This window comes from Petaurus breviceps, unplaced genomic scaffold (assembly GCF_028583685.1).
Source record: "Petaurus breviceps papuanus isolate PSGF00001 unplaced genomic scaffold, PetGlider_PUasm1.0 90919, whole genome shotgun sequence".
NCBI lineage: Eukaryota > Metazoa > Chordata > Mammalia > Diprotodontia > Petauridae > Petaurus > Petaurus breviceps.
In genome coordinates, this window is record NW_027187378.1 from 24,906,498 (window position 1) to 24,921,371 (window position 14,874).

The following is a 14,874-nucleotide window of genomic DNA, read 5'->3' on the forward strand; positions in this document are numbered from 1 at the left end:
AATAAATGCATATATGAGCATATATAGGCATTCAGTCTTATGATACTTCTGTTCTCAGTGGTCCTTCAAATGATCACTGACCATCATAACTGCCAATTTTCTTCAGTACTTTGGGATATTATGCATCTGGGCCAGATGACTTGGACTTGTGAAGGATAGCTAGATCATTTCTTATTTTCCCCTACTTATCTTGCATTTCTATTGGTCATTTTCAACCCATCTTTTTCAGTCCAGAATAGTTCAACCTTCTCTCCTCATCATATTCCCATTTTTCCTTAGCCATAGTTAGCAGAAGGCCTGTGAGTCATTGATAACAGAAAACCAGTAATAGGTAGGAAGAAAGTGTGCTTCCTCCGTAAAGCAGTTAAACCAAGCTTCTAGGAACCACCAGTGGTAGATGATCACCATAGTGAGGAAGGATGGCTGGTACCATGACTTCATTATACATGAGCATCCATGGTCTGATTACTTACACACACACACACACACACACATACACACAATACTAGTGCAAATGCATCTAGTCTGGAAACTCAGGTCATGAAGGACATCTGGGTTTATGGTGAAAGACTTAAGAACTCTCATCAATTCGATAACTAACCATAATTCCAGGGGACCAATAATGAAAAAATCCTACCTATCTCTGGAAAGAAAGATGATGGACTCAGTGCAGAAGACCTATACTTTTTTAGACATGGCCAGTACACGAAAGGAAAGAGGAATGAACATTTAAGCTCCTACTGTCAGGCACTGTGCTAAGCACTTTACAAATAGTATCAGGAATTTGTTTTGCTTGACTCTGAATATTTGTTACAAGGGTATTTTGGTTTGGTTTTTTCAACATGAGGAGAAAAGGTGGGAGGGAGAGAGTAGATTTTGTTCATTTTTAAGAAATCTAATTATTTAATTTTAATTTAATTTTTAAAATAAATGAGTTTTTTTTTGGCTTTTTGAAGTGGGGCAGTTGGGATTAAGTGACTTGCCCAAGGTCACATGGCTAGTTTTGTGTGTGTGTGTGTGTGTGTGTGTGTGTGTGTGTGTGTGTGATAAATGTCTGAGGCCAGATCCGAACTCAGGTTCTCCTGACTCTGGGGCTGTCATTCTACTCACTACGCCACCTAGCCGCCCCAATGTGTACCTTTTTTTAAAAATAGTAGTTGGTAGGTATCTTTCCAGTTTATCCATGTCAGTCTCTCTTTTTCATTTTCTTATTTTTAAGGTCACACAATTAGTGAGGGAAAGAATGAAGGCTGGAAGCCAGGGCACCCCCAGAAGAGAGGAAGGAAGGATTATACCACATCTAGGGCATCAGGAAAAGGAGGAAAAAAGGTCAGACAAGAGGGGGTGTCCAGAGAGCCTGAGGGTATCAACTGAGGCGGCTTTGGTTGGTTCTGGTGAATCCCCTGAGGCAGGCAGTCTGGGAGGGAGTGTGGGGGTGGAGATATTTAGGGCTAAGGGGTAAGGAAGTGGATTTGAGGCTTCCTGGGTTGGGGGGGGGGTGGCATCTGTACCAAGTGTGAAAGGTCACAGCTGAGTGGGAAGAGAGTGATGACTCAGTGCTGCAGACATCTGCCCGACTCATCTGAGGGAGTGAATGTCTTTGTCCAGGAGCTCAGGAGACAGTAGATGGTTTTCAGGATTCTACTCACCTACAATGCCAGGGATGTAAGAAAGGCATCAAACTTCAAGGAATCGAGAAATTGATAAAAGACCATAATATCATAATGTTTGCCTTCTCAATGGATAGGACAGGGACAGGCAGGAGACAGAATTTGGAACTCATGCTTTTTTTTAATGAATTTTTTATTGTATTATTTGTATGCAAAAAATTTACATGTAGTTAGGAAATATTTAATGAAATGACCTTTTTTTTTTGCTTTTTGGAGGGGGGAAGGCAGGGCAATTGGGGTTAAGTGACTTGCCCAAGGTCACACAGCTAATAAGTGTTAAGTGTCTAAGGCTGAATTTGAACTCAGGTTCTCCTGACGGCAGGGCTGGTACTCTATTTACTGTGCCACCTAGCTGCCCCAAAATAGGTTTTGTTTTGTTTTGTGTTGTTGCCTTTTGGAGGGCAGTTGGGGTTAAGTAACTTGCCCAAGGTTACATGGCTAGTTTTTTTGTGTGGGTGTTAAGTGTCTGAGGCCAGAACCGAACTCAGGTCCTCCTGACTTTACTCACTGCACCACCTAGCTGCCCCAATAGTTTTTTTTTTTTTTTTAAGAAAAGATCATAGGATAGTAAGATCAGCAATTTAGAACTGGAAGGTATTGTAGAGATCATTTAGTCCAAATACCTCATTTTCCAGCCAAGGAACTGAGGCTCAGGGAGGGTAACTTCCTTCACATGTAGTGAGGCTTAGAACTGAGCTCCACTTACTTCAAATTCAGTCTTCTTTCCACCACAGCATACTATCTCAGACAACCCAATCAAAAGGATCCAACATATTAAAATATGTGTAGGATCCCAGGATTTAAGGTAACTAAGAAACCATCTAACATTAAGCCTGATTTCTTTGTTTTCTGGTTTCATTTATAGCACGAATGTAAATCTTGATACAGTTCAGTTGTTCAAGTGGTCATTGGACAAGGTACTCACACTTGGAGCCACCACCATGTTCACGGCTGGTCTTGACCTATATGATTTTTTAGCACCTGCTGAACTCCCCACCACCCTGCCACAGTTTATTATAGAGGGACTCACAGGAATTTGGGTCATTTTGCAATTTTCTTCATTTCAAAGGTTATTAAAGAATTCACTGCCTTGTGATCAAGCTTCTGGCATTGTCTCTCTGGTCCTCAGGCAGCAAACACAGTCTTTACCATATTTGAAGTCTTCCCACAAGAGCTAATAGTGCTCTGGCAGAGCCTTTAAGAAAAAATCCAGTTATCTCCCAACCCTGAGGCTTCAGGGTCATGTCTTTGTGGACAGAGTAGTGGGAGGACAGTATAATATAACACCAGGAAAAAAAAGATGACACATTAAATTTTAAACAAAATGAGATATTTCTTTTGTTCTATCAAGGACAATTTTTTTAATAGAAAAATATCTTTGGGGCCTCTGGTTATACTGCCCCCTTTTTTGTTGTAATGGCAGATTGGACATTGGGAGCATAGGGGAGGGGTGGAATTCTACCTACTACCAACCTGCATGGGAGGCTTGGTGACCCTCCTTCTAGAAGTATGTGATATAGGTAATAGAGGGACTCTGCCCCATCCCCATTCAGAGCACATGTAATTATATTCTGTGACTATTTACTACCTGCTTACTTTATGATAAAGAAAAGTTTTTCATTGTCCGCTGACCCAGAACAGAAAGTGAATACAAAAGTCTTCCACAGCGAAACTTGAGCTTTCTTTCCCCTGGTTGAAAACAGGTGAAGAAATTCTGTAAACTTCTGGTTGAAGAGAGAGGCCTCGGGTTAATTGACTGTTGAGCCAGAACTGAGAGTGCACACAAAAGGCTCATCTTTCTCTGACCAATGCTGTTCACGAATTTATTAGGTTACTCACCATTAATCAATCAATCAATCAAGTATTTATTAAGTTCCTACTATGTGCCAGGAATTGGGCTAGGCACTGGGGATACAAGTACAAAGGATGAAATAATCTCTACCCAAGAGGGCCTTACATTTCAATGAGGGAGAAAAACAAGGACATGTTAAAATAAATGTAGAATAAAAATAAAGTGAATAAATACAAATATATGCCAAGTAGTTAAATACAATGTAGCTTGGGAGGGAGAGTACCAGCAGTTGAGGTTTGGGGGTACAGTGAGGTTTCATGAAAGGCTTCATGGAGAAAATAGTGTTTAAGCTGTGTCTTAAAGGGAGAGAAGGAGGGATACACAAAGAAAAATAAGATATAGGATTTAGAGCTAGAAATCATTGATTTCAGCTGCCTCACTTTGTTATCTAAGGAGAATGTGATTCCTAAAAGATTTCTCAGCACAGTTGGGGAGTCAGGAGGACCTGAGTTCAAATCTGGACTCACACTTGTCACTTAACCCCAATTGCCTTGCCTTCCCTCCTCAAAAATAAAAATAAAAATTGCACAGCATGGCCAAAGTCATACACGTGAGGCAGTAAGGAGCAGAGTGGTATTAAAACCCACTGGAGGGCAGCTAGGTGGCACCATAGAGGAAAGAGTGCCAGGCCTGGAGTCAGGAAGACTCACCTTTCTGAGTTCAAATACTGTCTCAGACACTATCTGTGTGACCCTGGGCAAGTCACTTAACTCTACATCAGTTTCCTCATCTTTAAAATGAGTTGGAGAAAGAAATGGTAAACCACTCCAGTGTCTTTGCCAAAAAAACCCCAAATGGGGTCACGAAGATAGTACAGGCCTGAAAACAACTGGACGACAACAACAAATTAAAACCCAGCTCCTCTGACTCTAGAAGCCAGTGGTTCTTTCCCTTTGTTATGCCATACCACCTCTTCCCTGAGGCACTGAGGTGCCTTAAAAATATTTGTTGATTGTTAAATGAATGCTAGAGTCCTATTGAACACAGCTGTTTCCTCTGGCCCAGGAAGAAAATGGAAGGAAATGTGTAGGTGTGTGATGGTGGGTTGGGATGGGAAGGATGGAGGGAGCACCCCACCTAAGGACCATTCCTTCGATCACCTGCCAACAGGAGGAAAGAAAGAAGCTGACGATGGGGAACAAGGCTAAGAAACAGGAAGAAGTAAAAGAAAATTAACACCATAAATCTTCCCTTGCCACCCCACTGCTCTGAGTCTCCCACCTTCTCTGAATCCCTGTACTCTTTACCACACAATTTAGCTCTTAATTAATATGATTAGTGTCCTAGGTTGTTTCATGGCTAATAAGACCGGAAGCAGTGCTACTAGTAAAACCCTAGTAATATTGCTCAGCTACAGCGAGCTTCCTGGGGGAGGAACTCCTGAAGAACAACAATTCATATTGATAGAGCGTGGCCCTTCCCCTACCTGCAGCCCCAAAGCCAGTGGTCCTGCCTGTGAGGTGAGGATCATTATCCCCATGTCTCAGGAAGATTCAGTAATTTGCCCATAGTCGCATAGCTGCTCCTTCTAAGCCTCCTTCTAGCTTTATGATTCCATTCTACTCCACTCCATTGTGTCCTACTCATCTATACTCCAACAGATCAGAGGTAGAGACCTGGTCTTATTCACCTATATAGCTCACCCAGCACCAAACACAGAGCCTTGTTCACAAGCTGTTGTTTAGGTGTTTCAGTTAGAGTCGGTCTCTTTGTGATCCTATTTGGGGTTTTCTTAGCAAAGATACTGGTGTGGTTTGCCATTTCCTTCTCCAGCTCATTTTACAGATGAGGAAACTGAGGCAAACAGGGTTAAGTGACTTCCCAGGGTAACACTAGCTGTGTTAGAATTGGGGTCAGAATTGAACTTAGGAAGATGAATCTTCTTGCTTCCAGGCCTGGTACTCTATCCACTTCACCACCTAGCTCCCCAGCACATATATAGTACTACATGCCAAGAGGGGCAGCTAGGTGGCAAAGTGAATAGAGCACCGAGTCTGGAGTCAGGAAGACCTGAATTCAAATCCAGTCTCAGACATTTACTAGCTATATTACCTTGGGTAAGTCATTTAACCCTGTTTACTTCAGTTTCCTCATCTGTAAAAATGAGGTGGGGAAGAAAATGTCAAACCATTCTGGTATCTTAGTCTAGAAAATGCCAAATGGGGTCATGAAGGGTCAGATACAACTGAAAACAACTAAACAACAAACATGCCAAGAACTATGGTAAGAGCTTTATAAATATTGTTTCATTTTATCCTCACAACAACCCTGGGAAGTAGGTGTTATTGTCTTGGGGACCAACAATTCTACTGCCTCCAATGGCTCAAGGACTATCATTCAGCTCTCTCTTTCTCCTAGCCCCAGGTTATGATGGAGATTACAGGCTTCTAGGGGTCTCATGACCCATCCCCTGGAGAAAGGAAGGGGGGAGGGAAGAAGCATTTATTAAGTGCCTACTATATTCCAGGCACTGTACTAACATTTTACAGATGGGGAAACTGAGGCAGAGTAAGTGATTTGCCCAAGGTCACACAGCTTGGTAAGTGTCTAAGGTTGGATTTGAACTCAGGTCTTCTTGAATCTAGGCCTAGTAGTCCATCCTCTACATCTCCCAGCTTCTTCTATGAATGAAGAAAGGGAGAAAATGAAGCTCCAGAATGAAAACATGTGCCTTCACCCCCATCCCTACCATTTCTCAAAGCACAGATTGGGGGCGGGGGTTGTATGGTTTTGACGAAAAATTTTTATAAAAGTCCCAGCCTCCTAATTCAGAGATCTGGTTCTAGTCCTAGCTCTCCCATTGACCAAATGTGTGATCTGGCAAGTCACTCAACCTGAGTTTTGGGTCCTGGTTTGTCAAACAGGGATAAAGTGGAACGGCCAATCCCTGCCTCACAGGGCTGCTATGGGAATGAGCTTTGCTCTGTTGTCATCCTGTAGACAGACACTGCTTCCCCAGGAAGCTCAGCAGTCACCCAGCTCCAGTTGTCTTCATCCTTCCCACAGAAGCTTCTGAGATATAGGCTCCTAGCCCAGGGCTGAAACTGGGGAACTGGGACATCTGACTGGGTCTGAGAGAGGAAGGAGTCCAGAGCAATGTGGTCAGTACCGCTTAAAGATGTGGGAGGAGAATGATGATGATTCTCCACCTCGGGGAGAGGGGTGGTGGGGAAGTGAGGCTAGGAATTTTTCCAAGAATTAAGTATGGCTGTCCCCAGGACTATTCCCTGGAGCAAGGCTGATCCCATCTGGCACAGGGCAGCAGCTAGTCTCAAGGTCTCAGTTGTTTCTGTATTCATCTGGGCCCACACCTCCCCCTACCGATACCCACAGCTCCCCACCAGAGGTGAAGTAACTCAAGACAGAAAAGGGAAAAGAGGATCTTAGTGGGAACCAAGAACTCCACTGTCCCTAATAACTCAGGGATCCACATCCTGCCCCCTCTTTCTCCTAGCCCAGATTCATGGTGGGGGTTGGAGGCTTCTAGGGTTCTCATAACCCACCCTTGGAAAAAGAAAGTGGGGAAGGGAATAATCATTTACATGCCTGCTGTGTGCCAGGCATTATCTCACTTCATAACTGCTATTGGAAAGGAGTAGCTAGTGTGTTTCTATATCTGATAAAATGATCCATCCTCTTCATTAAAAAAAAAAATTCCAGCCATTTAGAAGGCCAGGATTTGGAAGTCCCATCTCCTGACTTTGCCAGAGCTATTTATCTGCCCCTCACACCCAGGCCTCCCTCTTTCCCTCCAGGGCTGGCTGAGAAGAAGAGTGAGGTCTGATTTAGAAACAGTTTATGAACCCCTTCATGCCCTTACATGGAGACAGGAAGCTTCGGGTTACTTTGTGTTTGTTTTTTTTTTCTTTACAAAAAAACCAAAACAATGTTTTATTAAAACATCCACAATGTTCTGTATAAATATAAAGTGCTAATTTTCCAAGCCCACCCACAGGGTTTGTGGGCTTGGGGGAAGTGGGGGAGGTGACAGAGGGGGGAGTGGTAAATGTCAGTTGAACATAAATAGTTTTCCAGTACAACACACACATACATATGCTGTATTGCTTTCCTGTGTAAGGAAGATGCTGGTGATAGAACATATTAGTCCACTGAGTCATCCAGCACTCCCAGGATCCTCTGTAATTGTCACGAGCTGGGCTCATACTCTAGGCCCTCTGATCCTTCCCCCTAACCCAGCCCCTACCCCCAGGGCAGCCAGGTTTTCACAGCACAGGTTTCAGAATTAGGTGCCCCAGTAGCTTGGGCTTGGGGAAGACCCAAGTTGGAGATTAGTAGTGAGTCTCATAATGGGGGGACTGATTGGGGGGAAGAGGAAGAGAATTTTGGCAATTGACCCCAAAACCAGGGTCAGGGACCAGGAAGGCAGGAAGAAATGGAGGTATGTGGGGGGCCCAATTAATTTCTGCCTGTTGAGGAGGGAGAGAGGAGGAATGGAGAAGATCTAGTGTTCATTTCCGTTCCCTCATTAATGGGGAGGGTTTGACCTCATGCCCAGAGCAGAAGAGCACCAAATCAGGACACCCAGCATGTTATCTTTCTTCATGTTCTTTTCCCTCCCACTGGTACCATTCACAGATTGGGGAGGCAGCTTTCCAGAGAAAGAGTACCCAGAAGAGGGGAGGGGGAGCCACCCCCCAAGAGAGAGAATCCATTCTCTCGGCTTGCCCTGCTCTCCACTTGCCCTGCTCTCCACCACTCAAGTGAGGCTTTTTCCAATGAACTGGAAAGTCCTTACTGGCAGGGGCCAGAGCAGAGTCCTTTCATAGAGAGCCACGGGACTGATCCCACATTAGAGATGGCAGTCCAGAGGGTTACAGGAGTTAGGGGAGGCAGGAAGGGTTCCTCCCCGCCTAGTGGCAGAGCACTTGGGTTTCAAACTGTAGAAGCTGTCCCATGAAACCAAAATTGGGGGAGATGACCCCACGACGCTGTTTGACGAAGTCAAAGGCTTCCTCCAATTTCACCCTGCGGCTCTGCATCAGGTATGCCAGGCAGATGGTGGCTGAGCGTGAGATGCCTGCCTGGCAGTGTACCAGGACCCTTCCCCCAGAATTCTTCACTGAGTCTGCAGAGGAGGAGAAAGAGGTGGTCATTGAGACTGGGAAAGAGGGGAAGTTAAACTTCTGCTCCCAGGCACTTTCCTTGTTCCAGGGGTCCATTTCCCACTCTCCACCAGCACCAGGTTTACTTTTCTCATCACCTTTCTCAAAATTTGTGTGTGCCATGACCACACACACACACACACACACACACACACATACACCCCACATACACACCCCTCAGCCTATTGGTTGAATCCCTAAACCCAGTCCCTTAACTTGATTCTCTGACTAGGATTCTCCACAAAGAATCTCCAAAGATGGAAAATTTCTTACCAATGAAGCCAATGGCCTCCTGGAACCAGACACTGATTTCAACCATCTGGTTGTCTTCTACAGGGATACTTTTGTAGAGGAAAAGGCCTTCAAAGTGGTTTGGACAACTGGCAGAAACATTGAGCACGGCCGTGATGCCCAGAGCCTGAAGCCCTGCCAGGTCTGAAGAATGGTTGCAACTGCCCAAATAGAGGAAGGGCAAGATCTCCACGGGGCCACCCTGAGGAAAAAAGATCGATCTGGTGAGATCCCTTGCTGAGCCCCTGTACACAGACCTTTCTGAGTAGCCCACCTGGATGCACCACTAGGAAACAATTCCTAGACCTAATCTGTTGCCCTGAAGGTCTCAGAGAATTTAGAACAGACAGAAACACATCCCCAGAGGGGCAACTCAGCCTGAAGAGGAGTATGCGTCAGGTCTTATATAATAATGTCAGCCCTCACATAATAATATGAGTGTTGCATATGATAAAGTCTGAATGATCTCATCAAGACCTATAATAAGCACATACACATACGCACATATACACACACACACACAGAGGATCATAGGATTCAAATCTGGAAAGTATCCTAAGGATCATTTAGCCCAAGCTCACCATTTAACTGAAGAAGAAACAGAGGCCCAGAAATTAAGAGACTCCCCAGAGGGCAGGCACAGAGGTAACATGTACCAGAAATGAGATTGGAATCTATGTCCTCTCACTCCAAATTCAGTGTTCCTTCCACTAACTACACTGAATTGTGTTTTGTAGACACATGAATCACATACATATCACACATCCAGTACAATTCAATCCAAAATAATTTATGAAATGTTGTAAGAACTGTGACAAGAACTTGGAACACAACAAATAATGAAACCAGCTCTCAAGTAGCTTACATTGTAATGAAGGAGATATGAATGTATACAGGTAAGCAAATACAAAATAGAGCAAAGGGTTTTTTTGTTGCTTTGTTTTGCTTTTGTTTTTCCAAACAGAGCATGCTTCTAATTGGGAAGTTAAGGGTGAAGATGAGAAAAGACTTCAGGTAAGAGACTGCACCTGAGTTATGTTTTAAATCCATTCACATATGCACACATATAAACACAATCTACATAAGCACTCACACACATATACACATACATACTCACACAATCTCAGTCTTTGCTTCACTTTACAATCCTCCCAGAAAGTATTTCGAATTTGGAAGGATTCTCCCAACCCCTGGGATGCAAGTGTCCCTAAAGTATCTGGCACTGTAAGGACCCCAGACCAACCCAAAGATTCCATGGGGTGTTACTCACCTGGTCGTACAAAGGGGCCCCAGTGCCTGGTCGGCTGCTCTCTGGTTCAGTCACAGGTGAGGGTAAAGCTGGCGCAGGTGGTTCTGAGCATAGATCTGGGAAACTGGCCTGGAAGCCTTCGAAGCCTCCTGTAAAGAGAACAATGAAGGGGAGCCATGAACCGGGGATACAGAAACCGTAGGGCTTGTCAGGACGGGGCAAGGGTAGGAACACATGATGCTTGTATGAGAGAAGCTGTGGAGCTCTGGGCACGAGGCTGTGTGTCATTGAGTCACAGGACTTAGAGCTGGAAGAAACCTTAGAAATCATCTAGTCTAACCCTCGCGTTTCTCAGATGAGAAAACTGAAGCCTTGCAAAGTGAAATTATTTGCCCAAGTTCACATAGGAAGTAAGTATCTGAGCAAGTATTCTAGACTCAGGGTCCCCCGATTCCAAACCCACTGTTCTTTCCCCTAGGCTCCTCTCCTAGGACTGCAGTTAAGTAGTCAAATACACTCAGGGACTTGGGTGAACGGAGAGTGAGTGCGCTTACCTTGGAGGAAGCAGACAGCAGTGGGTCCAGCTCGGGTCTCCTGTAGCAAGGCAGTGAGCAGCATCCGAGGTAGACTGTCGGCCCGGAGTTCTGCCACAGAGCCACTAGCTTCATCCAGCACCACCACTCGGGACAGCTCCCCCTGGCTCAGACGGTCCAGCAAGGTCCGGTCGGGAATCAGCCAGTCCAGATGAACGCCGGCAGCCCCCCGGGACCTCCTGCGCAACAAGGCGTTCCAGTGCACAGGCCGGGCTTCCAGGACGTGACTCTGACAGAAGGCCAGGAAGGGGCGGCAGTCCAGCAGTAGAGTCCTGTCCACCTCTCGAGGGTCCCCCAGCAGCCCCCGAAGTTCCCGGCTTTCCATAATCAGCACCTCTTCCATCACCATGTTAGCTTCTGAAAAAGGCAGAGGAAGAAGATCCTGCCTGATTGGGGGAGTCACACCAAATACGCAAGGAGTGGGCAAGGGGAGAAACTCCAGAATTCTCAGACCCCACTCTCTTCTCCGATGCTACCACTAAAGCTGCTACCAAGCGTCTGATCTCTGAGCTCCTCTGAGCACTTAAATACCAGTCAGTCCCGCCCCCGAGTTGCCTTACAAGGGCAGTCTCTGGAGAAGAGGAACTCTCTTTTAGGGCGGCTCTCTCACGTGTGGCTTTAGACAAGGCCGGCCCCGCCCCCAGAGGACTAGGGGAAAGGCCAGGGAAGTGCAGTTAATGATGTGAACTGGGGGAGGAGGCATGTGAAGAAGGGGGAGAGAGATTCATCATCTTCTGGGAAGGGAACGAGTACCAGTAGTCTAGAAGATCCCCCGGCCCAATCCCCAAGTAAATTCAGGGAATCACAGAAGTCAGAACTGGAAAGGACCTTAAAGAGAGCAACTAGTCTGGCCCCCTTGTTTTCACAGCGTCTGGAGAAGGGGAAGATCACCCACAGCAAAGAAATGGAAGTCAGGATTCCAGCCCACATCTTTCGACAAGTCCAAACTCTTTACTAAACCACAAATTATATATTCCAGAGTCCTAAAAAGTCCCCTAACAAATGATACATTTCCGGGCCTTCTCTTAAATAAAAATCTAATCCAACACGCATTTATTAATCACCTACTATGTACAAGGCATTGTTCCAGATACTGGGAATACAAACACCAAAAACATAAAAAATAAAAATAGTCCTTGCCCTCAAAGAGCTTAGAATATCGAAAGGAACCTTAGAGATTGTTTAATTCAATTCTCTTGTCTTTAAAAAGAGCAAACTGAAGGCTAGAGAAGTGAAATTATTTTAAAAGTCACATCACCAGATAACTTAGCTGTCTCAAGCTCTGAAAAGCTCCTGAAAGTTTGACTTCCCAAAGCTAAATGGGATCTACTCAGGCATTTGCCATTCTCAGAAATACCCCAGCTTTCCTCCCATCTCCCCCCAGAGGCTGCCACCTGCTAACAGTCTCATTCCCCTATTCCTGCAAGGTCTTTTTTCTCCAGCCACTACTTCTTGTGTCTTGTGACTTCTTCCTCTCCTCCTCCAGCCTACCCTGGGATTTCTTTTTTCTGAGAAAATGTTTTAAAAAAAAAAAAGGAAAGTCTTAACATTTGTACTTCATATTTTTAGCAGATCATACTTTCGAATGAGTACTTGATATTCTTTTGAAAACTCTTTCCTATCTCTAATTTCATTTAATCCTTATGTTGAACCTTCAATACTTCTCCATTTCACAAATGAGGAAATTGAGGTTGTATTTTGCCCCAGACACACAGCAGGTTAATGGGAGAACTGGAACTAAAACTTGGACCTTTTATTCCAAGGCTCTTCATAGGGCAGTGAAAAGGACATTGAATATAGAATCCAAAGATCTGAATTCAGATCCTAGGTCTTTCACTTATTGTAAGTCTTTTTGTCTCTTTGGGCCTCAATTTTCTCATGAGTACAATGAGAAAGTTGGATTTGGGGATTCTTAAGCCTTTCTGTAACATGGAATCCCTTGGCAGTTTGGTGAAACCTGTGGACCCTCTTTCTCAGGATCATCCTTCTAAGCATAAAATAAGATACATAAGGTTATAAAGTTAGTCAAAAGATTTATTAAAGTCCTACTATGTATCAGACACTGTGCTAAGTGATAATGATATGAAGAAAGGTACAAGCATGCCTGCCCTCAAGGAACTCACAGTCTAATGGAGGAGACAACATGCTGATAACTATGTACAAACTAGATTTATACAGGATAAGTTGGGGCTAGACTTGAATGAAGTAAGCTAGGGAAACCAAAGGAAATTTAAATTTAGTTATATATTTAAATTTAAATATAGTTATTGATTTTTTTAAGTTCATGGACCCCAGGTTAAGAATCCCATGGACTACTGTGATTCAGTAACTCTATGATATAGCAAAATGACTCCCACAACACTGAGGAACACACTACCGAGGGGGTTTTCTTTGCCTCCTCCCACAACATTCAGGCACAGGGGGGACCCCATGACGTGTTTCCAGTTGCAATACAAGCAGTATATCCTCCCCAGGACCAGACCTGGGGAATCCCAACCCTGGATAATTTGCACTTCCCCACAAGCAGGTCCTAAATGGGGAACCCTGTTCACTCTACCCAGGCTTGCTGTTCCTTTCATAGAAGAAGTCGGTATTTCAGAACCTATGCTAAAAGTAAGAGGAGAAGCAAACAGAAGCTTCCCCACACCCACCCCAAACCCTAGATAATATACAAATCCAATCTTTCAAATACCTCACTCTACTGGGAAGCAAGGACACAATTTGACTTGGTGAAGGGAAGAAGTTGTTCCTTCCTTTTCAACTTAGTCCCATTCTTCCTTGGTCCTTTGTCCTAGCCAATGCTTCTGAACCCACAAAACCCCTTGGGTTAAGGGCATAGACTGGTCATGGCACAGGGTGGCTAAGAAGAGTGGTGAGAACTTGACCTCGTGTCAATTGTCCTGCTAAGAGCCAGCTAAGAAAAGGAGATACCACCATTCACTGTCCCCACTTCTTAAAAATAAAGTAAGGGTTCCAGCTATGGGCACTGAATGCTTCTGAGGTCATGAAGACAGGGGAAAGAAAAGCTAGTCAAGGTAGAGAGGATGTCTTGGAACCAAGTGAAGTTTCAGTTGGCACCATCTCATGCAATGGAGCAAGAAGGGGAAGGAGAGCTAGGCAATCCATTTGCCAACCCCTTCCCCACGGCTTCTAAGCTAGGTCCAAAATGTGAAGTCCAATACACAAAGGGCCTCCAGGATATGTGTCAGGAGCTAGGGAGAGAGAATGATGGTGCTTCCACTAAAAAATTCCTATGGGGTGGAATGGTTGCCCCACAGTACTCTGTAGGGAAAGTAGGGGGAGGTCATTTCTTGGGCTCATTTGGGAGGCACTAACCAGAGCTTCCCAATCTCTTCCCAAGGACCCTATCCCCACTCCTTGGGACAAGCTAAGGGGTTTTCAGAGCCAGATGCCTTGCCAAATCTCCCTACCCTTCCCCAAAGGGGGACTTTGTGACACCCTTTGTGATTAAGCTGGGACTTTTCTATAAGGATCAGTACCTAATTATTCCCAGACTTATACACACACACACACACACACACACACACACACACACACACACCAGTTTTCCTTTGTCTTCTGCATCTGTTCAGGCACCATCTAATCAAAGAGGCAGATCAATCAGAGCATCCTCCCTAAAAGTGATTGACTTTGGGCAGCCAAAGGAGTAACCTTTGGCCAGCTCTGGAGAGAATGTCAAAGTCCAATAAGGATATAACAGCGCTGATACCTGGACACAGGAAGAAGCAGGAAGGAATCAAAGAAACCAGATCTTCCCAGTGGGGCCAAGGGCAACTAGGGGGCCAGGAGGCTGCCCTCATTGTGACGCAAAAGCTGCTCACACTCCTCCAGAGCCATCAGCTGAGCCAGTGAAATAACAGAGACGGGGAGTCTGGGTTCCAGATCCCACCAGCCGATACAGGGCTCTTTATCTTGGGGATCAACCTTGCAAACGACTTAATGGCTAAGTTCATCAGCAAATTACAGTGCATCCAAGGGGGTGGTTAGGCCCTTGTCTTCACTAGAGGTGAGGCAATGAGAGCAGTGAGTCTGTCACCTGCCAGGCTGTGGGCACAGCATTCAGGGGCTCTTGGAA

At 45.0% G+C, this 14,874-nt stretch overlaps 1 protein-coding gene across 1 annotated transcript; it reads right to left on the minus strand.

The window, feature by feature from the left end:
- Window positions 1-7,270: 7,270 nt before the first annotated feature.
- DUSP2 (dual specificity phosphatase 2) lies at window positions 7,271-11,273 on the minus strand. The gene is made up of 4 exons (XM_069075606.1): window positions 10,740-11,273; window positions 10,207-10,334; window positions 8,919-9,138; window positions 7,271-8,608 (listed from the first exon to the last, which is right to left on the minus strand). Exons 1-4 carry the CDS (start codon window positions 11,125-11,127, stop codon window positions 8,394-8,396), a joined length of 951 nt encoding a protein of 316 aa, XP_068931707.1. The 5' UTR covers window positions 11,128-11,273; the 3' UTR covers window positions 7,271-8,393.
- Between the last annotated feature and the right edge of the window lie 3,601 nt (window positions 11,274-14,874).

Bases quoted from the DNA above. Each gene is read 5' to 3' on its own strand.
- DUSP2 (XM_069075606.1), bottom strand. From the start codon at position 11,127: ATGGTGATGGAAGAGGTGCTGATTATGGAAAGCCGGGAACTTCGGGGG. The intron at 10,335-10,739 runs GTAAGCGCACTC...TTCTCTTTACAG, and splicing joins TGCTGTCTGCTTCCTCCAAG to GAGGCTTCGAAGGCTTCCAG. The intron at 9,139-10,206 runs GTGAGTAACACC...TTTTTTCCTCAG, and splicing joins GGGCCCCTTTGTACGACCAG to GGTGGCCCCGTGGAGATCTT.